Genomic DNA, 21,202 nt, shown 5'->3' on the forward strand with positions numbered 1-21,202 from the left:
TATTTTTATAGATTTAGGGGGGGTACATGTATTGTCTTGTTACATGGATATATTGCCTAGAGGTGAAGTCTGGGTTTTCAGTGTAGCCATCACCTGAACAGTGTACATTGTACCCAATAGGTAATTTCTCATCTCATTCCCACCCACTTCCAAGTCTCCAGTGTCTATTATTCTGCTATGTCTGTATGTATGCATTATTTGGTTCCCACTTACGAGTGAGAACATGCTGTACTTCAGTAAAATAACTCAGAAGCTTTCTGATGGCCTCCAGTTCCAGGCATGTTGCTGCAAAAGAAATGACTGTATTCTTTTTATGGCTAAGTAGTATTCCATTGTGTGGTACCACATTTGCTTTTCCAGTCATCTATTGATGGACACAGGTTGATTTCACATTTTGGCTAATATGAATAGTGCTATGACAAACATACCGGTGCAGGTACCTTTTTAATATAATGATTTATTTTCCTTTGGGAGAAGTATATCGTTAAGATGTGTTAGAACACCTTCTTTGGTACCTAAGAACATAAGGCATCCTAAAAAATCAGTAGCCACAGATTAGCACACTATTATAATTTTCTTTACCATGTCTATTGAAAAAAATTATATTTGAAATACCGCAGTTTTGGTTGCTGTTGTTTTGTTTTTGCAATAATCTTGACCAACACGTGTAGCTGAATTGGTAAAACAAACTGAAAACCTCAGGCAGGCCTTAAATTTTTTGTAGCGCAAGTGGGAGCAGAGCTCCACCTAGTGTCAATTTTCAGTAATTCTCTCAGATAAGAAGGACTGCCTAGGGTGAAAATAATTTACCCAAAGGCACATAGTCAGTATAGGTCAAATTAGGTCAAAATTCTGGAGCGAAATCCACATTTATTGATGATAGCCCCATGCTTTTTCTTCTATTGTTCTCTACAATTTTATATCAAAGAAAGGAAATATGTAAAAAGTAAATCCCTTCCACTAATGGAAATTCAATTTAGGTGACAAATTTATTATAAAGCAGGACTATTCAAATACCTGTTATGTCTAAAGCACTATGAGAACCGAGAACTCAATTCCAGAGTCAATTCCACAGACTCTAAGATGGGGCAAAATATATATATATACATGTTAATTTCTGGCTTTCTTATGGTTCCCTGAGGTCTCTGCAGCAACCCAGCTAGCACTTTGGACCTTCTCTGCCATCGGTATGGCCAAAAATAATTCAGCCTCTGAAATTTATTGCTGAGGAGCAAGTGGGATGATTTCACTTACCTATGTGGCCCTACTCTTAAAATGTTCATAGTTAGTTCATGCCAGATACATTTTGCGTCTCAGAATGTCCGTGTGCCCTCTTCATAACCGTGGTTAGCCCCAAGTTGAGTATGAACCTAGTCAAGGGTGGGGATGGTGCTGCTCTTCTTTTTGGTTCAGGCTTTCTCCTCTGCCTCTCTTCCAGTTACTACTTCTCACCCCAAAGAACCCAAGGCTTCTCCCCAACTTTGCACTCCCTCAGGGCCCTACCAGGCAATGGCAAATTAAATGACAACAGTACCAACAGCTTGCCATATAAAATCATTTCTGGAATGAGGCAAAATATGAGGTGGTGAAAGAATAAAGCCAAATAAATAAATAAAGTTGCCGTACTGAGATATCAGTGCTCATGTTGGCTCATACGTTATTCTTCCTACACAACTTTTAAATTTCCCTAAGAATATTGAGTAAATTCAGACAAATTTAATACGTTAATGGATGAGCTGGTTTGGGGAAGAGGGAACTTTTGGTGCAAGAGAGGCTATGCACATCTAATCTCTGACAGCCCTGTCCTAAATCATTTTGCACTTTCTTGTGTGAACTCTCAAAGGTACTCTCTGAATCCATTCTCTTCATCTGTAAAATGAGAAACATTAACAACTATTTTATATGATTATTTTTTATGAAGATTCAAAAGGATCTACTATGTGCTAAGCAATCACCAGTCACTCGAAATTTAGCTACGATAATAATTATTTCTATTGATGTGTGCCCATTAAGAAATCCATTCCAGGATTTTAACAAGTAACAACAAAATTGCCCCAGCCCTTTGTTTGAGCCAATGCTTCCGTTTTTAACTAGCTGCAGATTTTTTTTTCCATTTATTTATTTTATTGCATTTTAGGTTTTGGGGTACATGTAAAGAACATGCAAAATTGTTGTATAGGTACAGACGTGGCAGTGTGATTTGCTGCCTTCCTCCCCATCACCTACATCTGGCATCTCTCCCCTTGCTATCTCTCCCCAACTCCCCATCCCTCACCGTCCCTCCCCTATTTCCCCCCAACTGAACCCAGTGTGTAGTGCTCCCCTCCCTGTGTCCATGTGTTCTCATTGTTCAACACCCACCTATGAGTGAGAACATGTGGTGTCTGATCTTCTGCTCTTGTGTCAGTTTGCTGACAATGATGGTTTCCAGGTTCATCCATGTCCCTACAAAGGACCCAAGCTCATCGTTTTTGATGGCTGCATTAGCTGCAGATTTTTAATGTTCTGAGAGTGCTGTCAATAACTCTGAAAAAAAAAAAAAAAAAAAAAGGGACCCACTCTGATTAATCAATCCTGTTTTTAGCCACGAAGGTTTTGCTAAGGGAAAGAAAAGACAGCAGAGGAATAGAAGGAAATCTATTCTGGCAAGTAACATTGGACAAAATCAACAGGTCTAGAATATTCAGCTTAAAGTCTTGATTACCCTTTATGTTCTGGCAAATGATAATAATATTAGCTTTTACTAGTATGCTAGGCACTGTCCTTATCAATTCCCAGTATTCACTCCCTTAATCCTCACAGTAATTTATCATTTTGCACAACGAAGAAATTGAAGCACAAAGAATGAAATAACCAAACTCATCAGAACAAATGGCAGAGCTGTACTTCGAACTTGAGTCAGGCTCCACGGGTACATAGTGATATTTAGACACATGCAATTTAGAGTGATCAAATCATGGTAATTTGCATACTCATCTCGAACATTTGTCATTCTCTTTGTGTTGAGAATGCTCAATGTCCTCCTTCTAGCTATTTTATTATTTTGCTTTTGATTTTGATTTTTGAGACAGAGTCTTGCTATGTTGCCCAGGCTGGAGTACAGTTGCATGATCTCATCCCATTGCAATCTCTGCCTCCTGGGTTCAAATGATTCTCCTGCATCAGCCTCCTGAGTAGCTGGGACAACAGGCACCCACCACCACAGCAGGCTAATTTTTTTTTCATATATATCTAGCTAATCTTTGTATTTTTAGTAGAGATGGGGTTTAGTAGAGAAGGGGTTTCACCATGTTGGCCAGGCTGGTCTTGAACTCTTGACTTCAAGTGATCCACTCACCTTGGCCTCCCAAAGTACTGGGATTACAGGTGTGAATCACTGTACCCAGCCTCTTCTAGCTATTTTAAATTATATATTATTAACTATAGTCATTACACAGTGGCATAGAACACCAGAATTTTCATTTTCCTCTTGCTCCTTTCTATCCTCGTCCCTTGCCAAACATCTGCCCAAGTTGTCAACCCACCTGAGCAAACCTGAGCAAAACTAATGGTTTATTTTCTAAGAAGGACACCTCCTTTTCTACTCACTAATTTTTTTTTTTTTTTCTACTCACTAATTTTAAGATTCAAATCTTTTCTACACAGATCACAAAATATCTCTGGGTACATGACACAGAATGGATTCTTTTTGTTCTTTCTCCTTCGTACAGAGTTAAGTTTTCAGACAGCTGCTTTATAGCTTCATTGTCACCTTTTAGCCTGATTATCCCATAGTGTTAAGACTTTGCAGCTATTGACTAAAGCAAGTGCCTTGTACAAGACAATGGCAAAATGGGCAAGGAGACTTTCTTTAATGAGTCCCAACTAAATAGCTTTGGTAAAAGTGTCTACTTGCTATGACAAAATACCATGGGTTCCTCAAAATAGCTTGATTTTTAAAAAACTTAGTAGACAAATTCAGTGTCATCTTTAAACTACTATTGACCTCTCATTTTCCTTTGTCTGGGCTCCATCTCGGTAAAAATAAACCCTTTTAGCTAGCAGATATTCTCAGTTAACAAGCCTGTATCAGGTAATACAAAATACAAAATAGTGGGTGATACAAAATAATGGACATTTGTGTGTGCATTGTAGTGAATAAGTGATTTAGAATATGTATCATTCAGAATATATGTCACAGCCGGAAATAATGAGGAGGGACATGGCTTTACTTTTGGTTTCTAAATGAGAAAAATACTGTCAAAAACTATGACCCAACAGCTATATTAATTTTTTCTTCTACCTTTTCATAGAACAAATTACTCATTTAAATATTGACTCAGGATTCTATTTTTTTTTCACTAACTGTCACAAAACACTAGTGAGTAGACTCATTGTTAAATAGCAATACTCATCACCTATCACTCACCCATTAGCATGATTGAATTGGCATTCTTGTAGTAATTACCATGAATTATCTATTTCTACCATCCTGTCTTCTCCCAGCACCAAGCATTGCGGATGTCTGCAAAATCGCAGAGAAGGACAGAAGACAAATAGAGCTTCCTACCACCTCCATTACCAGAGTATTGGCAAGAGCATCTTGAATAAATATGACAACGGTGATGATGGTAGCTAATATTTATTGAATATTCTTTACCAGGCATGATTCAATCTGCATATACTATCTCATTTACTGCCTCCACCCACCCTATAAAGTATGCATTATTATTAAAACCGTTCCACAGAGGAGAAAACTGAGACTTAGAGACATGATGTAAGTTGTCCAGGATCACACAGCTGCTGAGTAGCAGAGCTAGAATTCAAACCCAGGTAATCTGAATTTAAAGCCCACATGCTTAACAGTTTAACTCTACTCCAGAGTTTCTCAGCCTCAGCATTGCTGACACACACGGCCGGATAATCCTTGCTGTCAGGGTTGCCCTGTAGGGTGGTAAGATGCTTAGCAGTTTAGCGGTATCCCTGGCCTCTGCCCACTACATTACAGTAGCACCTTTTCTCCCTTGCTTTCCACCTCCAGTTGTGGCAGCCAAAAATGTCTTCAGGCATTACCAAATGGCCTCTAGGGGGCGAAATTGCTTCCCCACCCATGGTGGAAACCACAGTTCCTCTCTAACCCCTCTTTATTCTGATCACCTAAGCTCATGTCATTAAATAACTTTTAGAAATATAATTTTAACGGCTGTGATAAATTTTATTGAATATTAAGTTAGTGCTACACTTAAAATATTACTTTTGATTAATAAAGAAAAAAATGATATTTGAAAACTTAAAGCAATCAGGTTCTTGTATTGACATTAAAATAATAAGCAGGAGGCGATTTATATTGCAAAGACTAACTTTGTTCTTTAAAATGTGTCACCCATTTTTTACCCAGCATACTTCTGAAGATAAAATGAAGGAGATTTGTGTCAGTAACAAATCTCTTTAATAGTGAAAGAGTTTATTTGGTTACTGTAAACAGGCGTGGCCTAAGTCAACAGTCAAATACAATATTACTGCATGCATATATTTCTGAAAATGAATATAAATTCATCACTGACATTTATAAAACTTCAAAATTCTATTGTTTTTCTAAAATGTCTAATGAAAATTTACTAACACTTTGGTTGTATTTTTGCTCATTTTAAAATATATAATTAGATATATATTTAAAGGATGTAATTTACTATTTCCACCAATGTAATTGACTAAATGCATAAGTGCCTACTGCTATGTAGCTACTTAAAAAATATGTAAAAATTAAGGTCTGCATTCCTGAGGAAGTTATTTTAGAAACAAGTCAGACATACACAAAAGCCCTAAGAATAAGAAAAAAGAGTGTAAAAGAACTAATATTTTGTATAATTCATATTAAAGTAAAACACACGCACACATAAACACACCAAAGTTAAGGAATATAGTAAAATTCATTTAATAGAGATGTTCCATATAATCATTTTGTTACAAATTTTGCATTTCCCGCATGAAAAAATCACAGTAGGCACATACTAGAAGCAAAATATATCAGACAAAAGCATTCTAAAGACGTTTCTATTATCAAACTTTTATAATTTTTCCAAATCTCTTTTGAGGTATGGGAAAAAATCTGGAGTATTTTTGGCTAAAACCAAACACACTCTATCCACGTGAATTTTGACTATTGTTCATTCTCACCAAAAAAAAAAGCACATAATTTTCTACAAATTCCATGAAGTTTTAAATCAATGGTGTTCGATTTACATTTACCAGGAAATGATTTGCCCATCACTGTAAAACTTGAATTAAACATACATCAGGCTAAATAAATGCAAAAGAGAACAGTGATTTTTGTTGGCTTTGGAGACAAAGGTATGTATTTGCGTGATCGTGTATTATTCTTGACCTTTTCCTTTGGTGCGATTTGGAAGTAACCTGTCTTTTAATACCCTACATTGGACATCATCATTGCAATCCAAGTGAGTAGTTTCGCAACACAATTATCTAATATACACATGCTGCTTAGGGATGCAATGTTATCATATTTACCACCAGATTAAATAACTCAGGAAAACAGAACCACTAAGTCTTTCAACATGCGGAAATTCAGCACTCTTGATAGATTATGAGCTTTCATTTTCCTTCATTTTGAGGCTTTTTCAATTGGTCTTGTGTTGTTTCTTCATCTTTCTCCTTTACATCTGAAAAAAATTAATTTTCCATTTATATGTAGAATATATTGAAATTTATTTTATATTATAGTGGAATAAAACCGTTGGTTTTCCCTTTGTCCACCCTCCCTCTTTTGCCCTCAATTCAGATATGGAAACTACACAAAGAGGAGAGATATGAGTAGGTTTGGGAATCTACTTTCTCCTCATCAACTTTCTCCTATTCTACATAGTTATTAAGTGCCAGGCAGTCTTCTAGGGTATTCTCAGGACCTCCATTTACAGATTACTAAACGGAAACACAAGCAGATTAAGTGACTTGTCCAAAGTCAGAGAGCTAGTGAGTGACAGTCACGACTTGAGCTTAGACCAACTGACTCTGCGGTCCATGTCCTTAGCCAACTTCCTATGCAGGATTGCACTCTCTCCAGCTTCTTGACACTTTTTACTCCCTTTGCTCTTTGTCACTTTCCACTTCATAGAAAAAATAAATAATCAAAGCTATCAGACAGGAGCTCCCTCAACTTCCTGCCATTAAATGTCTAAAACTCCCTGTGATCTGTGCTTATTTTCTGCCCTTCCTGTTATTACAATGGAAGGTGCACTTGTCAGCACTGGGTAGGTAATTTGTTGGTGCCCGGTGCAAAATGAAAATGCAGTATCCTTGTTCAAAAAGTTATGAAAAATTTCAAGACAGCAACAGTAGAACAGTAAACCAAGTGCAAATCTCTTCTAAGCAAGAAGCCTTATGCAACCACCCTGGTTGCACAATTTTGGAGCTGGCTCCTGCTGTTGCTCCTGCTATCCAGTCTAACGCCTTCATGATTCCTCATCCTATCCATTTTTCTTCATCAGGAGGCTGACTCTAATAATCATCTGCTGCTCTCCATTTTATCTGACTTTCTCCTGGCTCCGTCATTCCCTCAAGTCACTACCATCTTTAAATTAACTAAGATCTTCTTTCAGCTGTAAGTCTTCTACATACTATCTTCTCTTTTATCCTTTAAAAAGTACCCCTCTTTTGCTGTCTCCATTTTTAAGTAAAACTATTTAGGTCTACTATTCTTCCAGAATTGTTCCTACCACGTCATAAATGGCATCTTTGAAATCTGATGGATTCTATTCAGGTCTTCAACTTTCATTCATCAAATATTTATTAAACAGGTACTATATACAAGGCAATGAACAAAACATAAATCCAGGCTCTCAAATAATACTTGATGAGAAATATGGATAATAAACAAAATAAATAAAATGTGTGCTCAATAAGAAGTAAAAAGGGCTAATGAAGAAATTAACGCAGGAGTGGAAAATGGAAATTTTCAAGAAGTCTTGGGGCCTGGAGGATGCAATTCTAGACAGAGTTAGCTGGGAATGCCTCACTGAGAAGGGGGTACTTGAATAAAGCCTGAGAAGGTGAAGCAGAATTCTATATAGAGAGCAGGGAGAAGAGCATTCCAAGCACAGAGAAAGGCAAAACCAAGACAGTAATATGCAGGAAAGATTTGCAAGTGGGAGGACAATGGTAGAGAAAATTGGAATGGAAAATGGAGTCATAGAGGTACCAAAAAAACTAGATCTTGTGGGTGAAAAATGGCAAATTTATGGACCTCTTTTGAAGGTAGAGCGGACAGTATTCGCTTATAGATGGGATGGAGAATATGAGAAGAAGAGGGGAGATAAAGATGATTCCAATGTTTTCGGCTATAACTTTGTTAACTGGAATTATGATTTGCAGAGGTGGGGAAAATGCAGAAGGAGCTGTCACCAGGAGACTATCTGGAGTTTGCTTTTATACCCATTAAGCCTGAGATTCCTGTTAGATATCCAAGCAGAGATGCCAACTAGGCAGTTAGTATATGAGTGTGCAGCTCAGGGGAGCCCCAGGTTGGAGATACAAATTTGTAAGTCATCAAAAGCACGATCATCACGCCAATGAACTCAGATTACATCACAGATGAAGGAGTGTTGATAGAGATTATGTCCAAAGACTGAATTCTGATAATCTCCAATTTACTAAGAGTTAGGGCAGATGAGGAAAGAGAAGCTCAAGGAGGAGCAGCCAGGGAAGCACGAGGAAAACCAGATGAGTGAAGTGTCCGGAAAGCCAAGGGAAGATAAATATTACAGGAAAGAATGACAATCATCTATGACTAAGAGATCAAGCAAGATGAGGACTAAGAACGAACCACTGATTTTGGCAGAGACAGTGTATTGTGATCTTGAAACAGCAGTGGAGTGATGTGGTGAGGTGAAAATCTTATTAGGCAAAAAGAATGGGATGCAGAGGATTTGGAGCCACAGAAGCAGGTAACTCTGACAAGGAATTTTGTCATGAAACAGAAACGGAGGGCAGTAGTTGGAGGGAGAATTGGGATCAAGGCGGAATTTGTACTCTAGTGATCATAACTGGTTGTCTTCTAATTAACATGGCAGATGCTTAATAAGTGTTTTGAAAGAACTCTCTTAGAAAAACAAGCTTAATAGAAAATGGTACTCTTGCCACACTGATTCTAAGCAAACTACACACAAAGGTTTCTAGCTTTCAGAGAAGAGTTGCTATATTTGCTATCTCTAAGTTGGTCTAATGAGCAGATGATGATATGAAATCCCCTTAACTTGTTATCTTTCTATGAAATGAAGTAAGAATTCAAGATAATAATTAGATGAAAACTAACAAGATATCATCTGTTGTCAATCTAGTATCTTGCTTGGGATTATTAACTAAAATATAAAACATGATTTAAAATACCTCTTGTAGTCTCATTTTTTGCTTTGTAATGTGAAAGTGTTTAGAAATATGTTGAAAGATGATTTCAGATACAAGGAAACAATAAACTGCTCAAGAGGTTATGATTGCTGTCAACTTTGTAATGTGATGTTAATGAAAGGAAAACTCTTTTTCATATATTAGGTACTTTCTGATCAACATTACTGTTATTCTTCAACCTTTCTGCACATGTCAAGTGTTTCAATGTAATTGAATATATTTTCAACATATTTCTTCAACATAATTTCTCTGAGAGAAACATCAAACTTTCCTTTCAATCCGGTTCGTGTCATTTCATATGTGAATAAGCTTTTTGAACAGTTACTTATCTCACTTTTTTGATTATAATAAGAACTCTTGGGAAAGTAAGAAAACGTTGAGTCCTAGATTATCTGGCTTGATTTGTTCTCTGGAAGCCTAGCTTGAAAAAACATTTCTCATACACACACACACACACACACACACACACACACACACACGGTAACATTTATATAAACATTACATTCAGATCCTTATTATATATCTTTTAGGTAACATACTTTAGCTGTTTACTAAATCAGGCTTTTCATTAATATAAATCAGATACAATAGTCTATTTTTTTTTTTACATTTTCTATTTCCATCCTTGTGTTCTGCTCTTCTTGGTATCAACTACCTTTTCTACTCCTTGTCACATTTTCAGAGTGCCTCACAGAACAATAATTCTGCAAGATATTTCTTCAGAGATGGTCAAATAAATGGGAGAAAGAAATGCTGTATGTTCTATTTATAGAAGGGTATAGACACACTATTACTTTAAAGTCTCTGTAACAAAGGCTCTGAGAAGTCCTTGTCTAAAAAGGAAACATTCTGAGAAGTGTAAAAAGCCAATTATGTTTAAACCACCAATTCCAAACTTATTTGACCACAACACCCTTTTTGTATGTAACACATTAACACCCAGAAGAATTCCTGTGAAACATTTATTGAGAAAAGTTGGTATAATGGGAAAGACTAAGGCTTTGGAACCAGAGATTCTATTATCACTTAATTTTTGTGAGCTTGAGCAAATCACTTAACCTGCTTGGGGCTTAGTTATGGTAACATCTATAAATCAAAAGAGTGGGGACCTTTTAAGGCTCCCTTTCCTTTTCACATTCTGTGTTTCCATTTGTGCTGAAAAGGTAATCTACTCATGTTGCTTGTCAGGGGAGAATTTCATTTGCACTGTTTCTCCTCAGTCATATAAAATATGTTTTAAGAATATACACTCAAGGCTAGGCTCAGTGGCTCATGACTATAATCCCAACATTTTGGGAGGCCTGAAGTTAGGAGTTCCAGACCAGCCTGGCCAACGTGGTGAAACCCCATCTCTACTAACAATACAAATATTAGCCGGGCTTGGTGGTGGGTGCCTGTAATCCCAGTTACTTGGGAGGCTGAGGCAGGACAATCGATTGAAACTGGGAGGCAGAGGTTGCATTAGCCGAGATTGTGCCATTGCACTCCAGCCTGGGTGACATGAGTGAAACGCCATCTCAAAAAACAAAAACAAAAACAAAAAACACTCAAACATTCTGAATGTTTTTCTTTCTGGTCCACTAGACCTTTATATCCAATTGCTTCATTGACATGTGCATTTAGATGTCTCATAGGCATTCTGAAGACAGAAATCTTTACTCCTCCAACTCTCAAAATTGCCTGTCCTCTAGGCTAACCCTTCTCAGTGTATGGCATCAGCACCTGCCCGGCTGCTCTAGGAGTTATCCTCCAATTCTCTTCCTCACCTCTGCCACATCCAATTCATTAGCAAGCCCTATTGATTCTGCCTATAAAGCATATCTCAAATCCACGGACCTTTCTTCTTCCCATGATGCCACCCTCTGTCATCTCTTGTTCATATGTCATCAAATATCATAGTCCTTCTTATCGTGGTTATCAATTTATGAGGGATAGATTAAGACAGATTATGAACTGAGAAAATCTCAGGTTAATTTCATGCAGGATGCAAGACAACTGAAATCCTAGATTTCCTGTCACACAATAATGTTTTTTAAAAATTAATATTTTTAAATAAATATTAATTTTTATAATATTAATAATATTTATTTAAAAATTAAAAATAAAAACAAAAGAGAATAGATCTGAGGGAAATCTGCAGATCTCCCTCACCTCAGAATTTGTATTTTTAAGTGAAAAAATTATTGAAACCATAATATCTGAGACAGACCCCAGCTTTCAGTTTTCATTAGCAATTGGAAACAATTCATTTAAAAATTCATAATAATATCTATGCTTAGCTAATGAGAAAAAGATAAGTTTTCAAACTACTTATAACTTCGTTAATAAAATATTATATATGTCATCGACCTATGTAAGCCTATTTCCTTTTGTGTATTTTTTTCTAATCTTTAACTTTTCATTGATAAATAAAATTATATATATTTATGTTGCGGTGCAACATGATGTTTTGATATATGCATACAGTGAGGAGTGGCTAAATCAATCTAATTAACATATCCATTACCTCACAAACTTACACATGTATACGTATATGTATGTGTATGTGTGGTAAGAACACTCAAAATCTACTCTTTTGGCAATCTTCAAGTATACAATACATTGTTATTAACTATAGTCACCATGTTGCTACAATAGATCCTTTGAACTTATTTCTCCTGTCTAATTGTAATTTTATATCTTTTGATCATCATCTTCCTAATTTTCCTGGTAGCTACCATTCTACTCTCTGTTTCTAGCAGATTGACTCTTTTAGATTCCACGAGGGAGATCAGGTGGTATTTGCCTTTCTGTGCCTGGCCTATTTCACTTTACATCATGCCTTCATTCTTTTATGTAATCTTTAGCATCTGGTGTTATATGTGAATTCATTTTTAACATTTTGATTTTAACTGATCCATTTGACTTATTTCAAAACAATTTGAAGAAAAATATAAAAACAGGAACATATTCTTTCAGATCCTAGTCTCTCTAGTGACCAAAACAAAATAGAGGACACTGCTGACTCTCCTACAGTGTATTTGCTCTCTTTTGCTTAATTAAGTAATGTCAGTAAGCATTAAGGTTTTGTGTGTGCTGAAGATGTATAAAGTTTAAATAGGCTTTTATACTAACAAGTGATTGCCTTCTCTCCCTCACTGGTTTAGAATGGACTCTTCAACAGCAACATCATGTTCTTATGGTCACATGACATTTTCAAACTTAAAAGGCCAAAAATATTACACACATTTTTATTTCTTTTCTTCCCTTCATCTTTTCCATCTTTTCTTTCTTCTTATAATATTTTATGTTGATGTGTATGCTTTTTCACTGTCACCTACAGTGTCACATATGAGAAAAAGTAGCCTTTGGAAAAAGTTGAGATACTCATGGAACTGCAGGATCTGGTCATAGTCCCTGACCTACAAGGATATTTTTCTTTGTTTGGGGGGGCGCAGTTTCACTCTTGTTGCCCAAGCTGGAGTGCAATGGTGTGATCTTGGCTCACTGCAACCTCTGTCTCCCGGGTTCAAGCAATTCTCCTGCCTCAGTCTCCTGAGTAGCAGGGATTACAGGCATGTGCCACCATGCCTGGTTAATTTTGTATTTTTAGTGGAGACGGGGTTTCTCCATGTTGTTCAGGCTGGCCTTGAACTCCTGACCTCAGGCAATCTGCCCACCTTGGCCTCCCAAAGTGTTGGGATTACAGGCGTGAGCCACCCCGGCCTCTATAACTATTTCATAGCGATTGAACAAGGAACATTTGTAACTCTACCAGGTAGCAAATAGCCTCCTGAAGCAAAAAACCAAGAGCCTCCTTCTTGGGCTACCGGGAATGGGCTAGATGTGAGCAGCCTCTGGTTCTCACTTGCTTCACTGTCACCAAGAGTAAATTCCCAAACAAATACTAGAGTACACCTGAGAGTGTAAAAAATGGGGCACAAAACATGAGTATTTTGCTAATGGTTTGGAATTAAAATTATCTTTAATCTTTCTGAGTGTATTTTTTAGCTTTGATTCAGGGTTTTTGTTTTTGTTTTTTAATCTCCATGAAGGTTTTTAAATGAAAGACCCCTTTTAACACTTTATATTCATTTTCAGGAGACTAAATTCTGGAAGCTATATAAACTATATGTAAACAATGGAGAGAAAGACCTAAGATTTCCCTTCATGGTTTGACAGCTCTAAATTTCCCTTAATGCCATCTTTTTTCACTGACTGAAGAATGTTCACCTTTTATACAAAAACTCTCTTGGAAGAATTTCATCCCTACTTGACAGTAAGCTTCTTCCTAGATATGGGAATTAAAGGGCTTGTAGCATACTACAGTGAAGCAGAAGCCTCCAAAGTGATTTGACAATGGATGGCAGAAGAAAAATTATTTTATTTGTGAATACTTCTCAATAAAATTGAAAGCTCTTTGAGAGAAAGATCACATGTGTTCACCTTTGTATTCCCAATTACTAGCCTTGTGCATGACAATACACATGAAAGGAATAAATAAAACTTCAGTTTCCATATACACAGCATGAGACAAAAAGATGAAATATTTGACTTGGAAAAGGCTGAAAAATCTACTGAACCTTAAACAAAGCCTGAGAGGTTTAAAGAAACAAATAAGGAAACTGAGCACTTTTAACTAGATAAAAAAAAGACTGTTCCAGAGAAAGGATTGGTTAAGAAGTGACAATGCTGTTAATTTTAAGAGGGTATTGAGTATTACCTTCCTTCACAGAGAGAGCCTCCAGTTTGAGGGGCAAATCTGAGGTTCCACCTGTGGCAGCTGGACTCTGGATGTCTGGTAAGGCATTCCGGCGGCCTGCCCTTGCTGAAGATGCAAAATTGGTGACCCCAGGTTCCACATCAGTCATTTTTGATGAATCTGTCCTCATAGCAACATCTACGAATAGAATGCGCACATGAAGAAGAAAATGAGCCTATTCAGAGCTAAATGTTCACCACAGTGGTTAAAAGGCATGGCTAGATCAAAAACACAACAGTCCTGAGAGTCTAATCACTGATCACAACCTTCATCAACGTCTACTGCTATAGTCCTGGAGCATCCATTTGCACATTTGCTGAATAGAACAGGAAGTCCTCATTGTGAGACAGATTGCTAAAAATAAGCTCCGAGCTGAATGAGCCACTTGGATGCTTAAGGGTGCAGTAATCCCTTGCCTTTTGTTCTGCTTTTCTATGGATGGATCAGCCAAACTAGGGCTTGGAAGGAAATGAAAACCGACTTGTTTGACCACTCCTGTAGAGACTCTGCCTGCCAGTGTTTGCTTGTGGTGCTTGTTCAGGCTGAAACCAGATAACTATAATTTGTAGGGACCAAACAAAACACTCTGTTCCTACTTCTTAGAAATAAGAAATTCTACTTTATCTCAAAGACGTTTCCCCAGAAAGAGCTGCGTATTTTGATATGTTCTGATCTGAGACATGTACATGTGAAAGTTTGTTACACATGTAAACTTGTGTCATGGGGATTTGTTATTTCATCACCCAAGTATTAAGATTATTTCTTAATTATTATTTCTTAATAATCTTAATACTTAGATTATTTCATCACCCAAGTATTAAGCCCAGTACCCAATAGTCATCTTTTCTGCAGCTCTCCCTCATTCCACCCTCAACCCTCAAGTAAACCCAACGTCTGTTGTTAAAAAAGAGCTTCTAAAAAGCAGCCCTTGGAGTGGGCCTTCAACATGGAAAAGAAATTCTGGGTTTCATGTTTATTTCAAGATCATTTTGCTGCTCGCTGCCTGCTACTTTAGAAGTTTTTGCTTTTGCCTTTATATTATTATTTCAGATATACACTTTCTAACTTAGTCCTTTTTTGTAGATTGATGCTGGAAAATAAAAGAATCACAAAACTGTCTAAAAGTTTGTTAAAGTAATATTCATTAACTACTATTTTAAGACCAAAACCAGAATTGGCCATATAAAGAGGCTAAGTAACAAAACTGCTTTACTTAGGGGCTGTACTTGGCCATGGCAAACTCACATTTGGTGCCATCTTCCTTTCAGAGTCTGCTGCTTATATTGACTGACCAATTTTTTGTCATGGGTAGAAAAAACAGCTAATCCCCCCAGCCTCACAGCGATGTGGAAGATAGCACTTTGGACACAGAAAAGCTATTTTCCTGACCAAACGTGTCAATGGCCTAGAAATTGGTGGCAAGAACATTTGGATCCACAAGGTGACTGACTGTTAGCTGGGCTCTTTAACCTCCAAAGCAAAGAGATTTATTATACCACTGGAGATAACCTGAAAGCCCATCAAGAAAAAAATATGAATAAACTATGTATATTATATTATGGAATGTTATACCACAATTTTAAAGAATGTATTAGATCCAGTGACACACTGAAGTAAAGCAAGTTTAAAAATTAACATTTATAGTGTGGGGGAAAAGGGGAGAAAATTATGAATACAATAAAATTTCAACTTTATACAAATAATAAAAATCCTAGTTGGGAAGAGAGAACAAGAAAAGTATTAACCTTTTTTCAATACCTCTTTACATATTTTGACTTGTACTAATGAGCATGTATTACCGTTGTAATTAAAAAAAATTGAAACATCCACCTAGAAAAATTATGAATAGATATTTTAGCACAGAAAGGCTCTAAAAGTAACACTTTAACAATTTAACCAAATAATAGCATATCCTTAAGTGAAAGCTTCTCCTTTCCCCAATAAACATCTTATTTGTCTGTTGTTAATTTTCTATACTAGACTGATTGCATATGCTTGATTTTTTTTTAAAAAGGTGTGATATACATACAGAAAAGAGACAATTGCTCTCTTTAAATTCCTTTGACATTTAAAATATATAGCCCATAGAAAGATGAGGAAATACTACAGTGAAAAATGACAGATTAACTTGAGGTTCTTTTCATTTTCTGAGCTTAAAAAGCTAATCATGTTTATGTTTGCTAACCAAAGCAGCTGACTCACTAGCAACTCTTCCTCTTTTTTCTTCTATAGAATTAACAAAGGACTCTAGGTGAGTGCTGCTTTGTCAACTGTGGCTGCTTAGGCAGGAGCTGGAGCAGTTTAGACATTTGGAGACTTCACAGAAGTTCTTGCAATCCCACAGCAAGATAATACATTTTACATTGCCTGGAACACACTTCTATCTCTATTGAAAATATACAGTTTTCAGGCTGCTTGACAAAAGACTATTACACAGTCATATACATGCCGGCACCTTTAGAGTTTCTGAAATATTGAAAATGCAACACCAGCACAACTCAAGAGGAGAAGATGTTCAAGCTAAATGGAGCACTAAAGGCATACTAAAAAATCACCAGTCAGAACCCGCTGGGCTCCAAAGAGCCTGCTAAGAAAAGAGGATGTTAGTATGTTAGAAGCATGATTATAAACAAACAGAAGTTTGTGCAAACTCTTTCTTAAAGCCAAGATTGCAAAATGGTAGATACCTTCTTTTCTCATCTCTGGATACATATCACTCACCCTATCTTCCATAGTGAAACCACTGCTCATTTTATACCTAAGACTTCAAATAAATTTCCTGCTCACTAAATTAGTTCTCTGGAGGTATGAGTCAGACTTTCTGAAAAAACACAGAATAACAAAGAAGTAAAAACATGCATTTTGGAAAAAATGTCAGTGCTTTTCCCTGCAAAAGACTGAGAGAGAGGGAGAGACAGACAAATGGACAGACAGACTGACACTGGTCTCTACTGGTAAACAACTGCTTTATCTGCCTCTCTCCAGCTCTCAGTATCCTAATATCTTATGCTAGATGTTTTCAGTTCTCTGCCTACAGATCTTTTATTTTTTATGATTTATTTTTATGATTTTGAAACATACAAACCTCTTCCAAACAAGGTGAAAGAACTAGAATTACTTCTTTATGTGCCAGCAAAAACAGATCATTATTTATTCACCCAGTCATTTCTTGAGTTCCCACTAAATTATTGAGTGCAAAATCTTGTTCTTGGCCCACAAGTTAAAAAGAGTAACCCACCGTCTGGTGAGATGAGACAAAGTTTGATCTTTCTAGTTATCTTTCTTGACCTCAAATCCTATTATTTGGAAATAAAGTAAAATTACCCATTCCTAAAATGTGAATCCTTTATATATCTCCTATTCACTTAAGCAGCAAGATCATTTTGAGCTAAATAAAACTTACATGAAATGTAGACATGTATAATTATTTTGTAAACTTTGAAACCTTTCTGCTTTTGACATTTTTCTATAGATGGTATTTCCATGCCTCTAGTGCAAGTCAAAGGGAACGCTACCTTTTGTTTGTTGACACGCACATTTTTTAAAGCTTATGTTCTTGCTTGATAATTGCATAGACAGATCCTTCAATATACATTGGTAGGTACATGGAAGTTATTTTTATAACAGGGAATTTTTGACAGCTTAAAGGTATAAAATTCAAAATACAAAGTCAAATTAATTTTTCAGAATTTTCCAGATAAAGCACAAAGCTGAATACCTTTCCAGCACAATGTTACTTCTTATACTAACATAGGTCCACTTACAACAATAATATACACGAATGTTAATAACTAAATAGATTAACTGCAAAAACTATGTAGCCGCCTTGAGTATGTGTCTGTGTTTGGGGGAGGCAGATTTAACCGGTTATCTTATTCTTTTTAGTTTTGTGCTAGAAAGAAACTAAATAGCCTCCATATATATATCTCCAATATATACCCTCCATAAAGGGTAGGGAGTTAGTTGGCCATCTCCCAACCACTTGCAGCTTCCCAAAAGGACTACTAAATTTCTCACATCATTGCAGGATATTACGTTTGAAAAGATGATATAGTCCAAACTTCCAAATCCTGATACTTAAGTGATGCATCAACATAACATAGCTAATTTGTGTCAAATTCTTTCCTAAGTTTAGATGGTACTCTTTCCTCCATGACCATGATTCCTCCTGCTACTTTCTGTAACAAAAAACAAAAACTAAACCAGCTATCTACAGGGAAAAAAATTAAAATGAAAATTCATCGTACACCAAAAAGTCTTTCTAAAAATTAAATAGGTTTCTTTTTAAATACATTATCTTGAGTGGGGTGTGTCTGTTTCTGTGGTGTGGTGTGTGTGTGTGTGTGTGTGTGCATGCTATGTATAGTGGGTGGTATCCACAATGAAGAGTGGTATTTTTACTTTTCCTTTACATGAGTAAAAGTCTAGGTGGTTATAACCATAGCAGAGCATCCCTCCTGCCTACATTTTACATAGTTTAGCCTTTATTTCTGGCTTCAGAGTGTTCAGAATTGAAAGGATTTGCACGGATTAGAAGAAACCCTTCTCATTCTTTTTTTCCACTTTACCTTAAGCCATACCAACACTCCTTCACTGTCATTTGTTTCACATTATTCTTTTGAATCAGTGACTCAAATATTCTTGGTTCTTATTTTATTAAGGCACTGGGGCCTGCTTAAAGAAGTTAGGGTTCAATTCAGAAAGCATTTATGTAACACCAACTCTACAAAGCCCCAAGCTAGACACTGTAGAACTTGGCACAATAAACAAGGTCTTCCCATGCCTTAACTGGCAGTCTGTGAAGGCTGCATGCAAGGCACCATTACCACATGAGCAGAGGAGAAATTAATTATTTCTATTAATTCCAGAATAGAAAACGAGGCCAGGCTTCACAGGGATCATAGCACTTAATGGAACCCCAGAAAATAAGCAAATTCCAGTGAGGGGTTGCTCTCAGACCATCCATTTCTCATTTAGTTGCTTTTCCAACTACTACTGTACAAAGTATTCTTAGATTTCAAAAGGAGCACAAATACACTCCTAGTACACAAAATCCGCAGCACTGAATTTGCACTAGTGGGAAAATAACGTAATTTTGAAGTTCTTGTGGTCTGCTTGTACTCTTCCCTACAAAGAGGGAACCCAGCCAGTCTGTCTAGGGGGTTTACATGCAAGGCCTAAAATAACAGTTCCCTTTTCAATGAGATATATGGTTTTAAAATGTCAAATGACTGTTTATGACATCAGTAGGAAGACGAGAAGGGAAAGTTAATTCTTACCAACGTGGTCACAATAGAAATGGCTTTGTATCCCTCTGCTTAGTAGAGGGACTGGACCATTCCTGCTTAACACAATCAATAAATCAATGTTGAATTAATAGGAGCTGATAATGAAAGTCCTTTTATTGTTAATATTTATAATAAGGACTGAAAGTAAATAAAGAATAAAATAAGACAAAGTTCAGTTATTAAATATTAAAATAGATTTTGTTATGTTAACATCAAAATAGCCTTGGAGTCAGGCTGTAGACTAATGGCAAATACAATGGCTTTTCCTGTGGGTAGTAAATATGAATTTGCTGAAGGTAAAGCTGCAGCTGATGCAAAAACCAGGTACAGAACCGCCCTCCTCTAGGACACACGATGGTTCTACGATTCTGGCACAGGGCCTTTTCTCTGTAAGAGATTCATAGACATTAAATTGAATAAATTTGTCAACCTGATATCAATTATACTTTATCAATTTCCCCTTGTATATAAATGTGGTCCTCTGATACTTAAATCAGATCAGTTCCTATATCTTTAATAAACTTCCTTTTACCATTTTTATTCTCAACAACAGGAGAAATGAAGCCTTTTATCCCCTAGACTTACTTTCTTTTCCTACAATTGTTACAGAGAGTGACATTATCTATGAAAAAATCACCCCATAATTGCTCTTTCAATATAAAGTTAACTAAGCAGTTGTTTAAGCATGGACACTTTATTTGTTTAAGACAGGGTCTCACTGTGTCGCCCAGCTGGAGTGCAGCCTCAGTCTCCTGGGGTTAAGCAATCCTCCCACTTTAGCCTCTCAAGTACTTGGGACTACAAGGCACCACCATCATGCCTGGCTAATTTTATTTTTATTTTTTGTAGAGACAGGGTTTTGTCATGTTTTCCAGGGTGGTCTTGAACTCCTGGGCTCAAGCAATATACCTGATTCAGTCTCCCAAAGTGTTGGGATTACAGGCATTAGCTACCACAACTGGCTAAGCATGGACACTTTATGCTTTCATTTCAGAAAGCACTTATAAGTAATATATACTTACTTGTCTTTCAAAGGGAAAATGCAGTGGGATACCAAATAATAGAACTATTTTTACTAACACACCAAAATTTATAGATGGAAACGTTTATCACCTATTAAAGCAATTACTTTACTGCCATATATTCTACTTCTGAAACTGTTTTTATGACTTCATCATTGCAACTCATTTTATACTCATGTATCAAATAGTGATAACATGTTCGATTTAAAGTATAACATATTTTATAGTAAACTGTTTTTAATTAAAAAAATTTGTCCCACTTGATCACCCATGTCTTTGTACTAAGAATGACCTCAGCTACTTTTCAAAACCTTCTTAGGTAATTTAGATTGGCACATATTCAAAAGAAAATTATTTTAAATGATGATTTCAAATCAGAGCTTTGAGCATTACTGAACTGCATTAATACACTCTCAAAGTGACTGTCCTGATTTAGTCCCCTTGTTTGTTACACAGTCTATATGGAGCAATGGACAGTGTGGTTGCCTAGAAGTGAACATTCCTGAAATTGAATCTTGGACTTTCAACTTCCAGAAAAACATCTAGCTTCTTGTTAACACTCTACGTTTATAAAAAGTAGGATATATATTATCTATTTTACTACTCTGGACTCAAATGAACTAATACTATAACTGTGCTTGGTTAACAACTACACAAATGAAATTTATTTATATATCTGTCATATAAATTTATAGGCACTATGAAACTATCATTATGAATACCAGCTATTCTTTTTTTTTCCCATTTATTTA

The 21,202-nt window shown here is 36.4% G+C and overlaps 1 protein-coding gene across 6 annotated transcripts in view; it reads right to left on the bottom strand.

Moving 5' to 3' along the window:
* Positions 1–5,890: 5,890 nt before the first annotated feature.
* The window catches only part of PKIB (cAMP-dependent protein kinase inhibitor beta), a 108,196-nt gene continuing 92,884 nt past the window's right edge, over positions 5,891–21,202 (bottom strand). For 3 of the 6 annotated variants that reach the window (XM_017541042.2, XM_017541038.2, XM_017541044.2), the window contains 2 exons: positions 14,102–14,278; positions 5,891–6,659 (listed from right to left, as the gene is read on the bottom strand). In XM_017541042.2, the coding sequence (XP_017396531.1) occupies positions 6,592–6,659; positions 14,102–14,270 (237 nt within the window). In that variant the 5' untranslated portion in view covers positions 14,271–14,278 and the 3' untranslated portion in view covers positions 5,891–6,591. Of the gene's footprint in view, positions 6,660–14,101; positions 14,279–14,380; positions 14,505–16,861; positions 16,881–21,202 lie in introns of those variants that run through there. The other 3 variants (XM_037742943.1, XM_037742942.1, XM_037742941.1) reach the window with 3 other exon arrangements.

Source organism: Cebus imitator, unplaced genomic scaffold (assembly GCF_001604975.1).
Source record: "Cebus imitator isolate Cc_AM_T3 unplaced genomic scaffold, Cebus_imitator-1.0 Scaffold130, whole genome shotgun sequence".
Lineage (NCBI taxonomy): Eukaryota > Metazoa > Chordata > Mammalia > Primates > Cebidae > Cebus > Cebus imitator.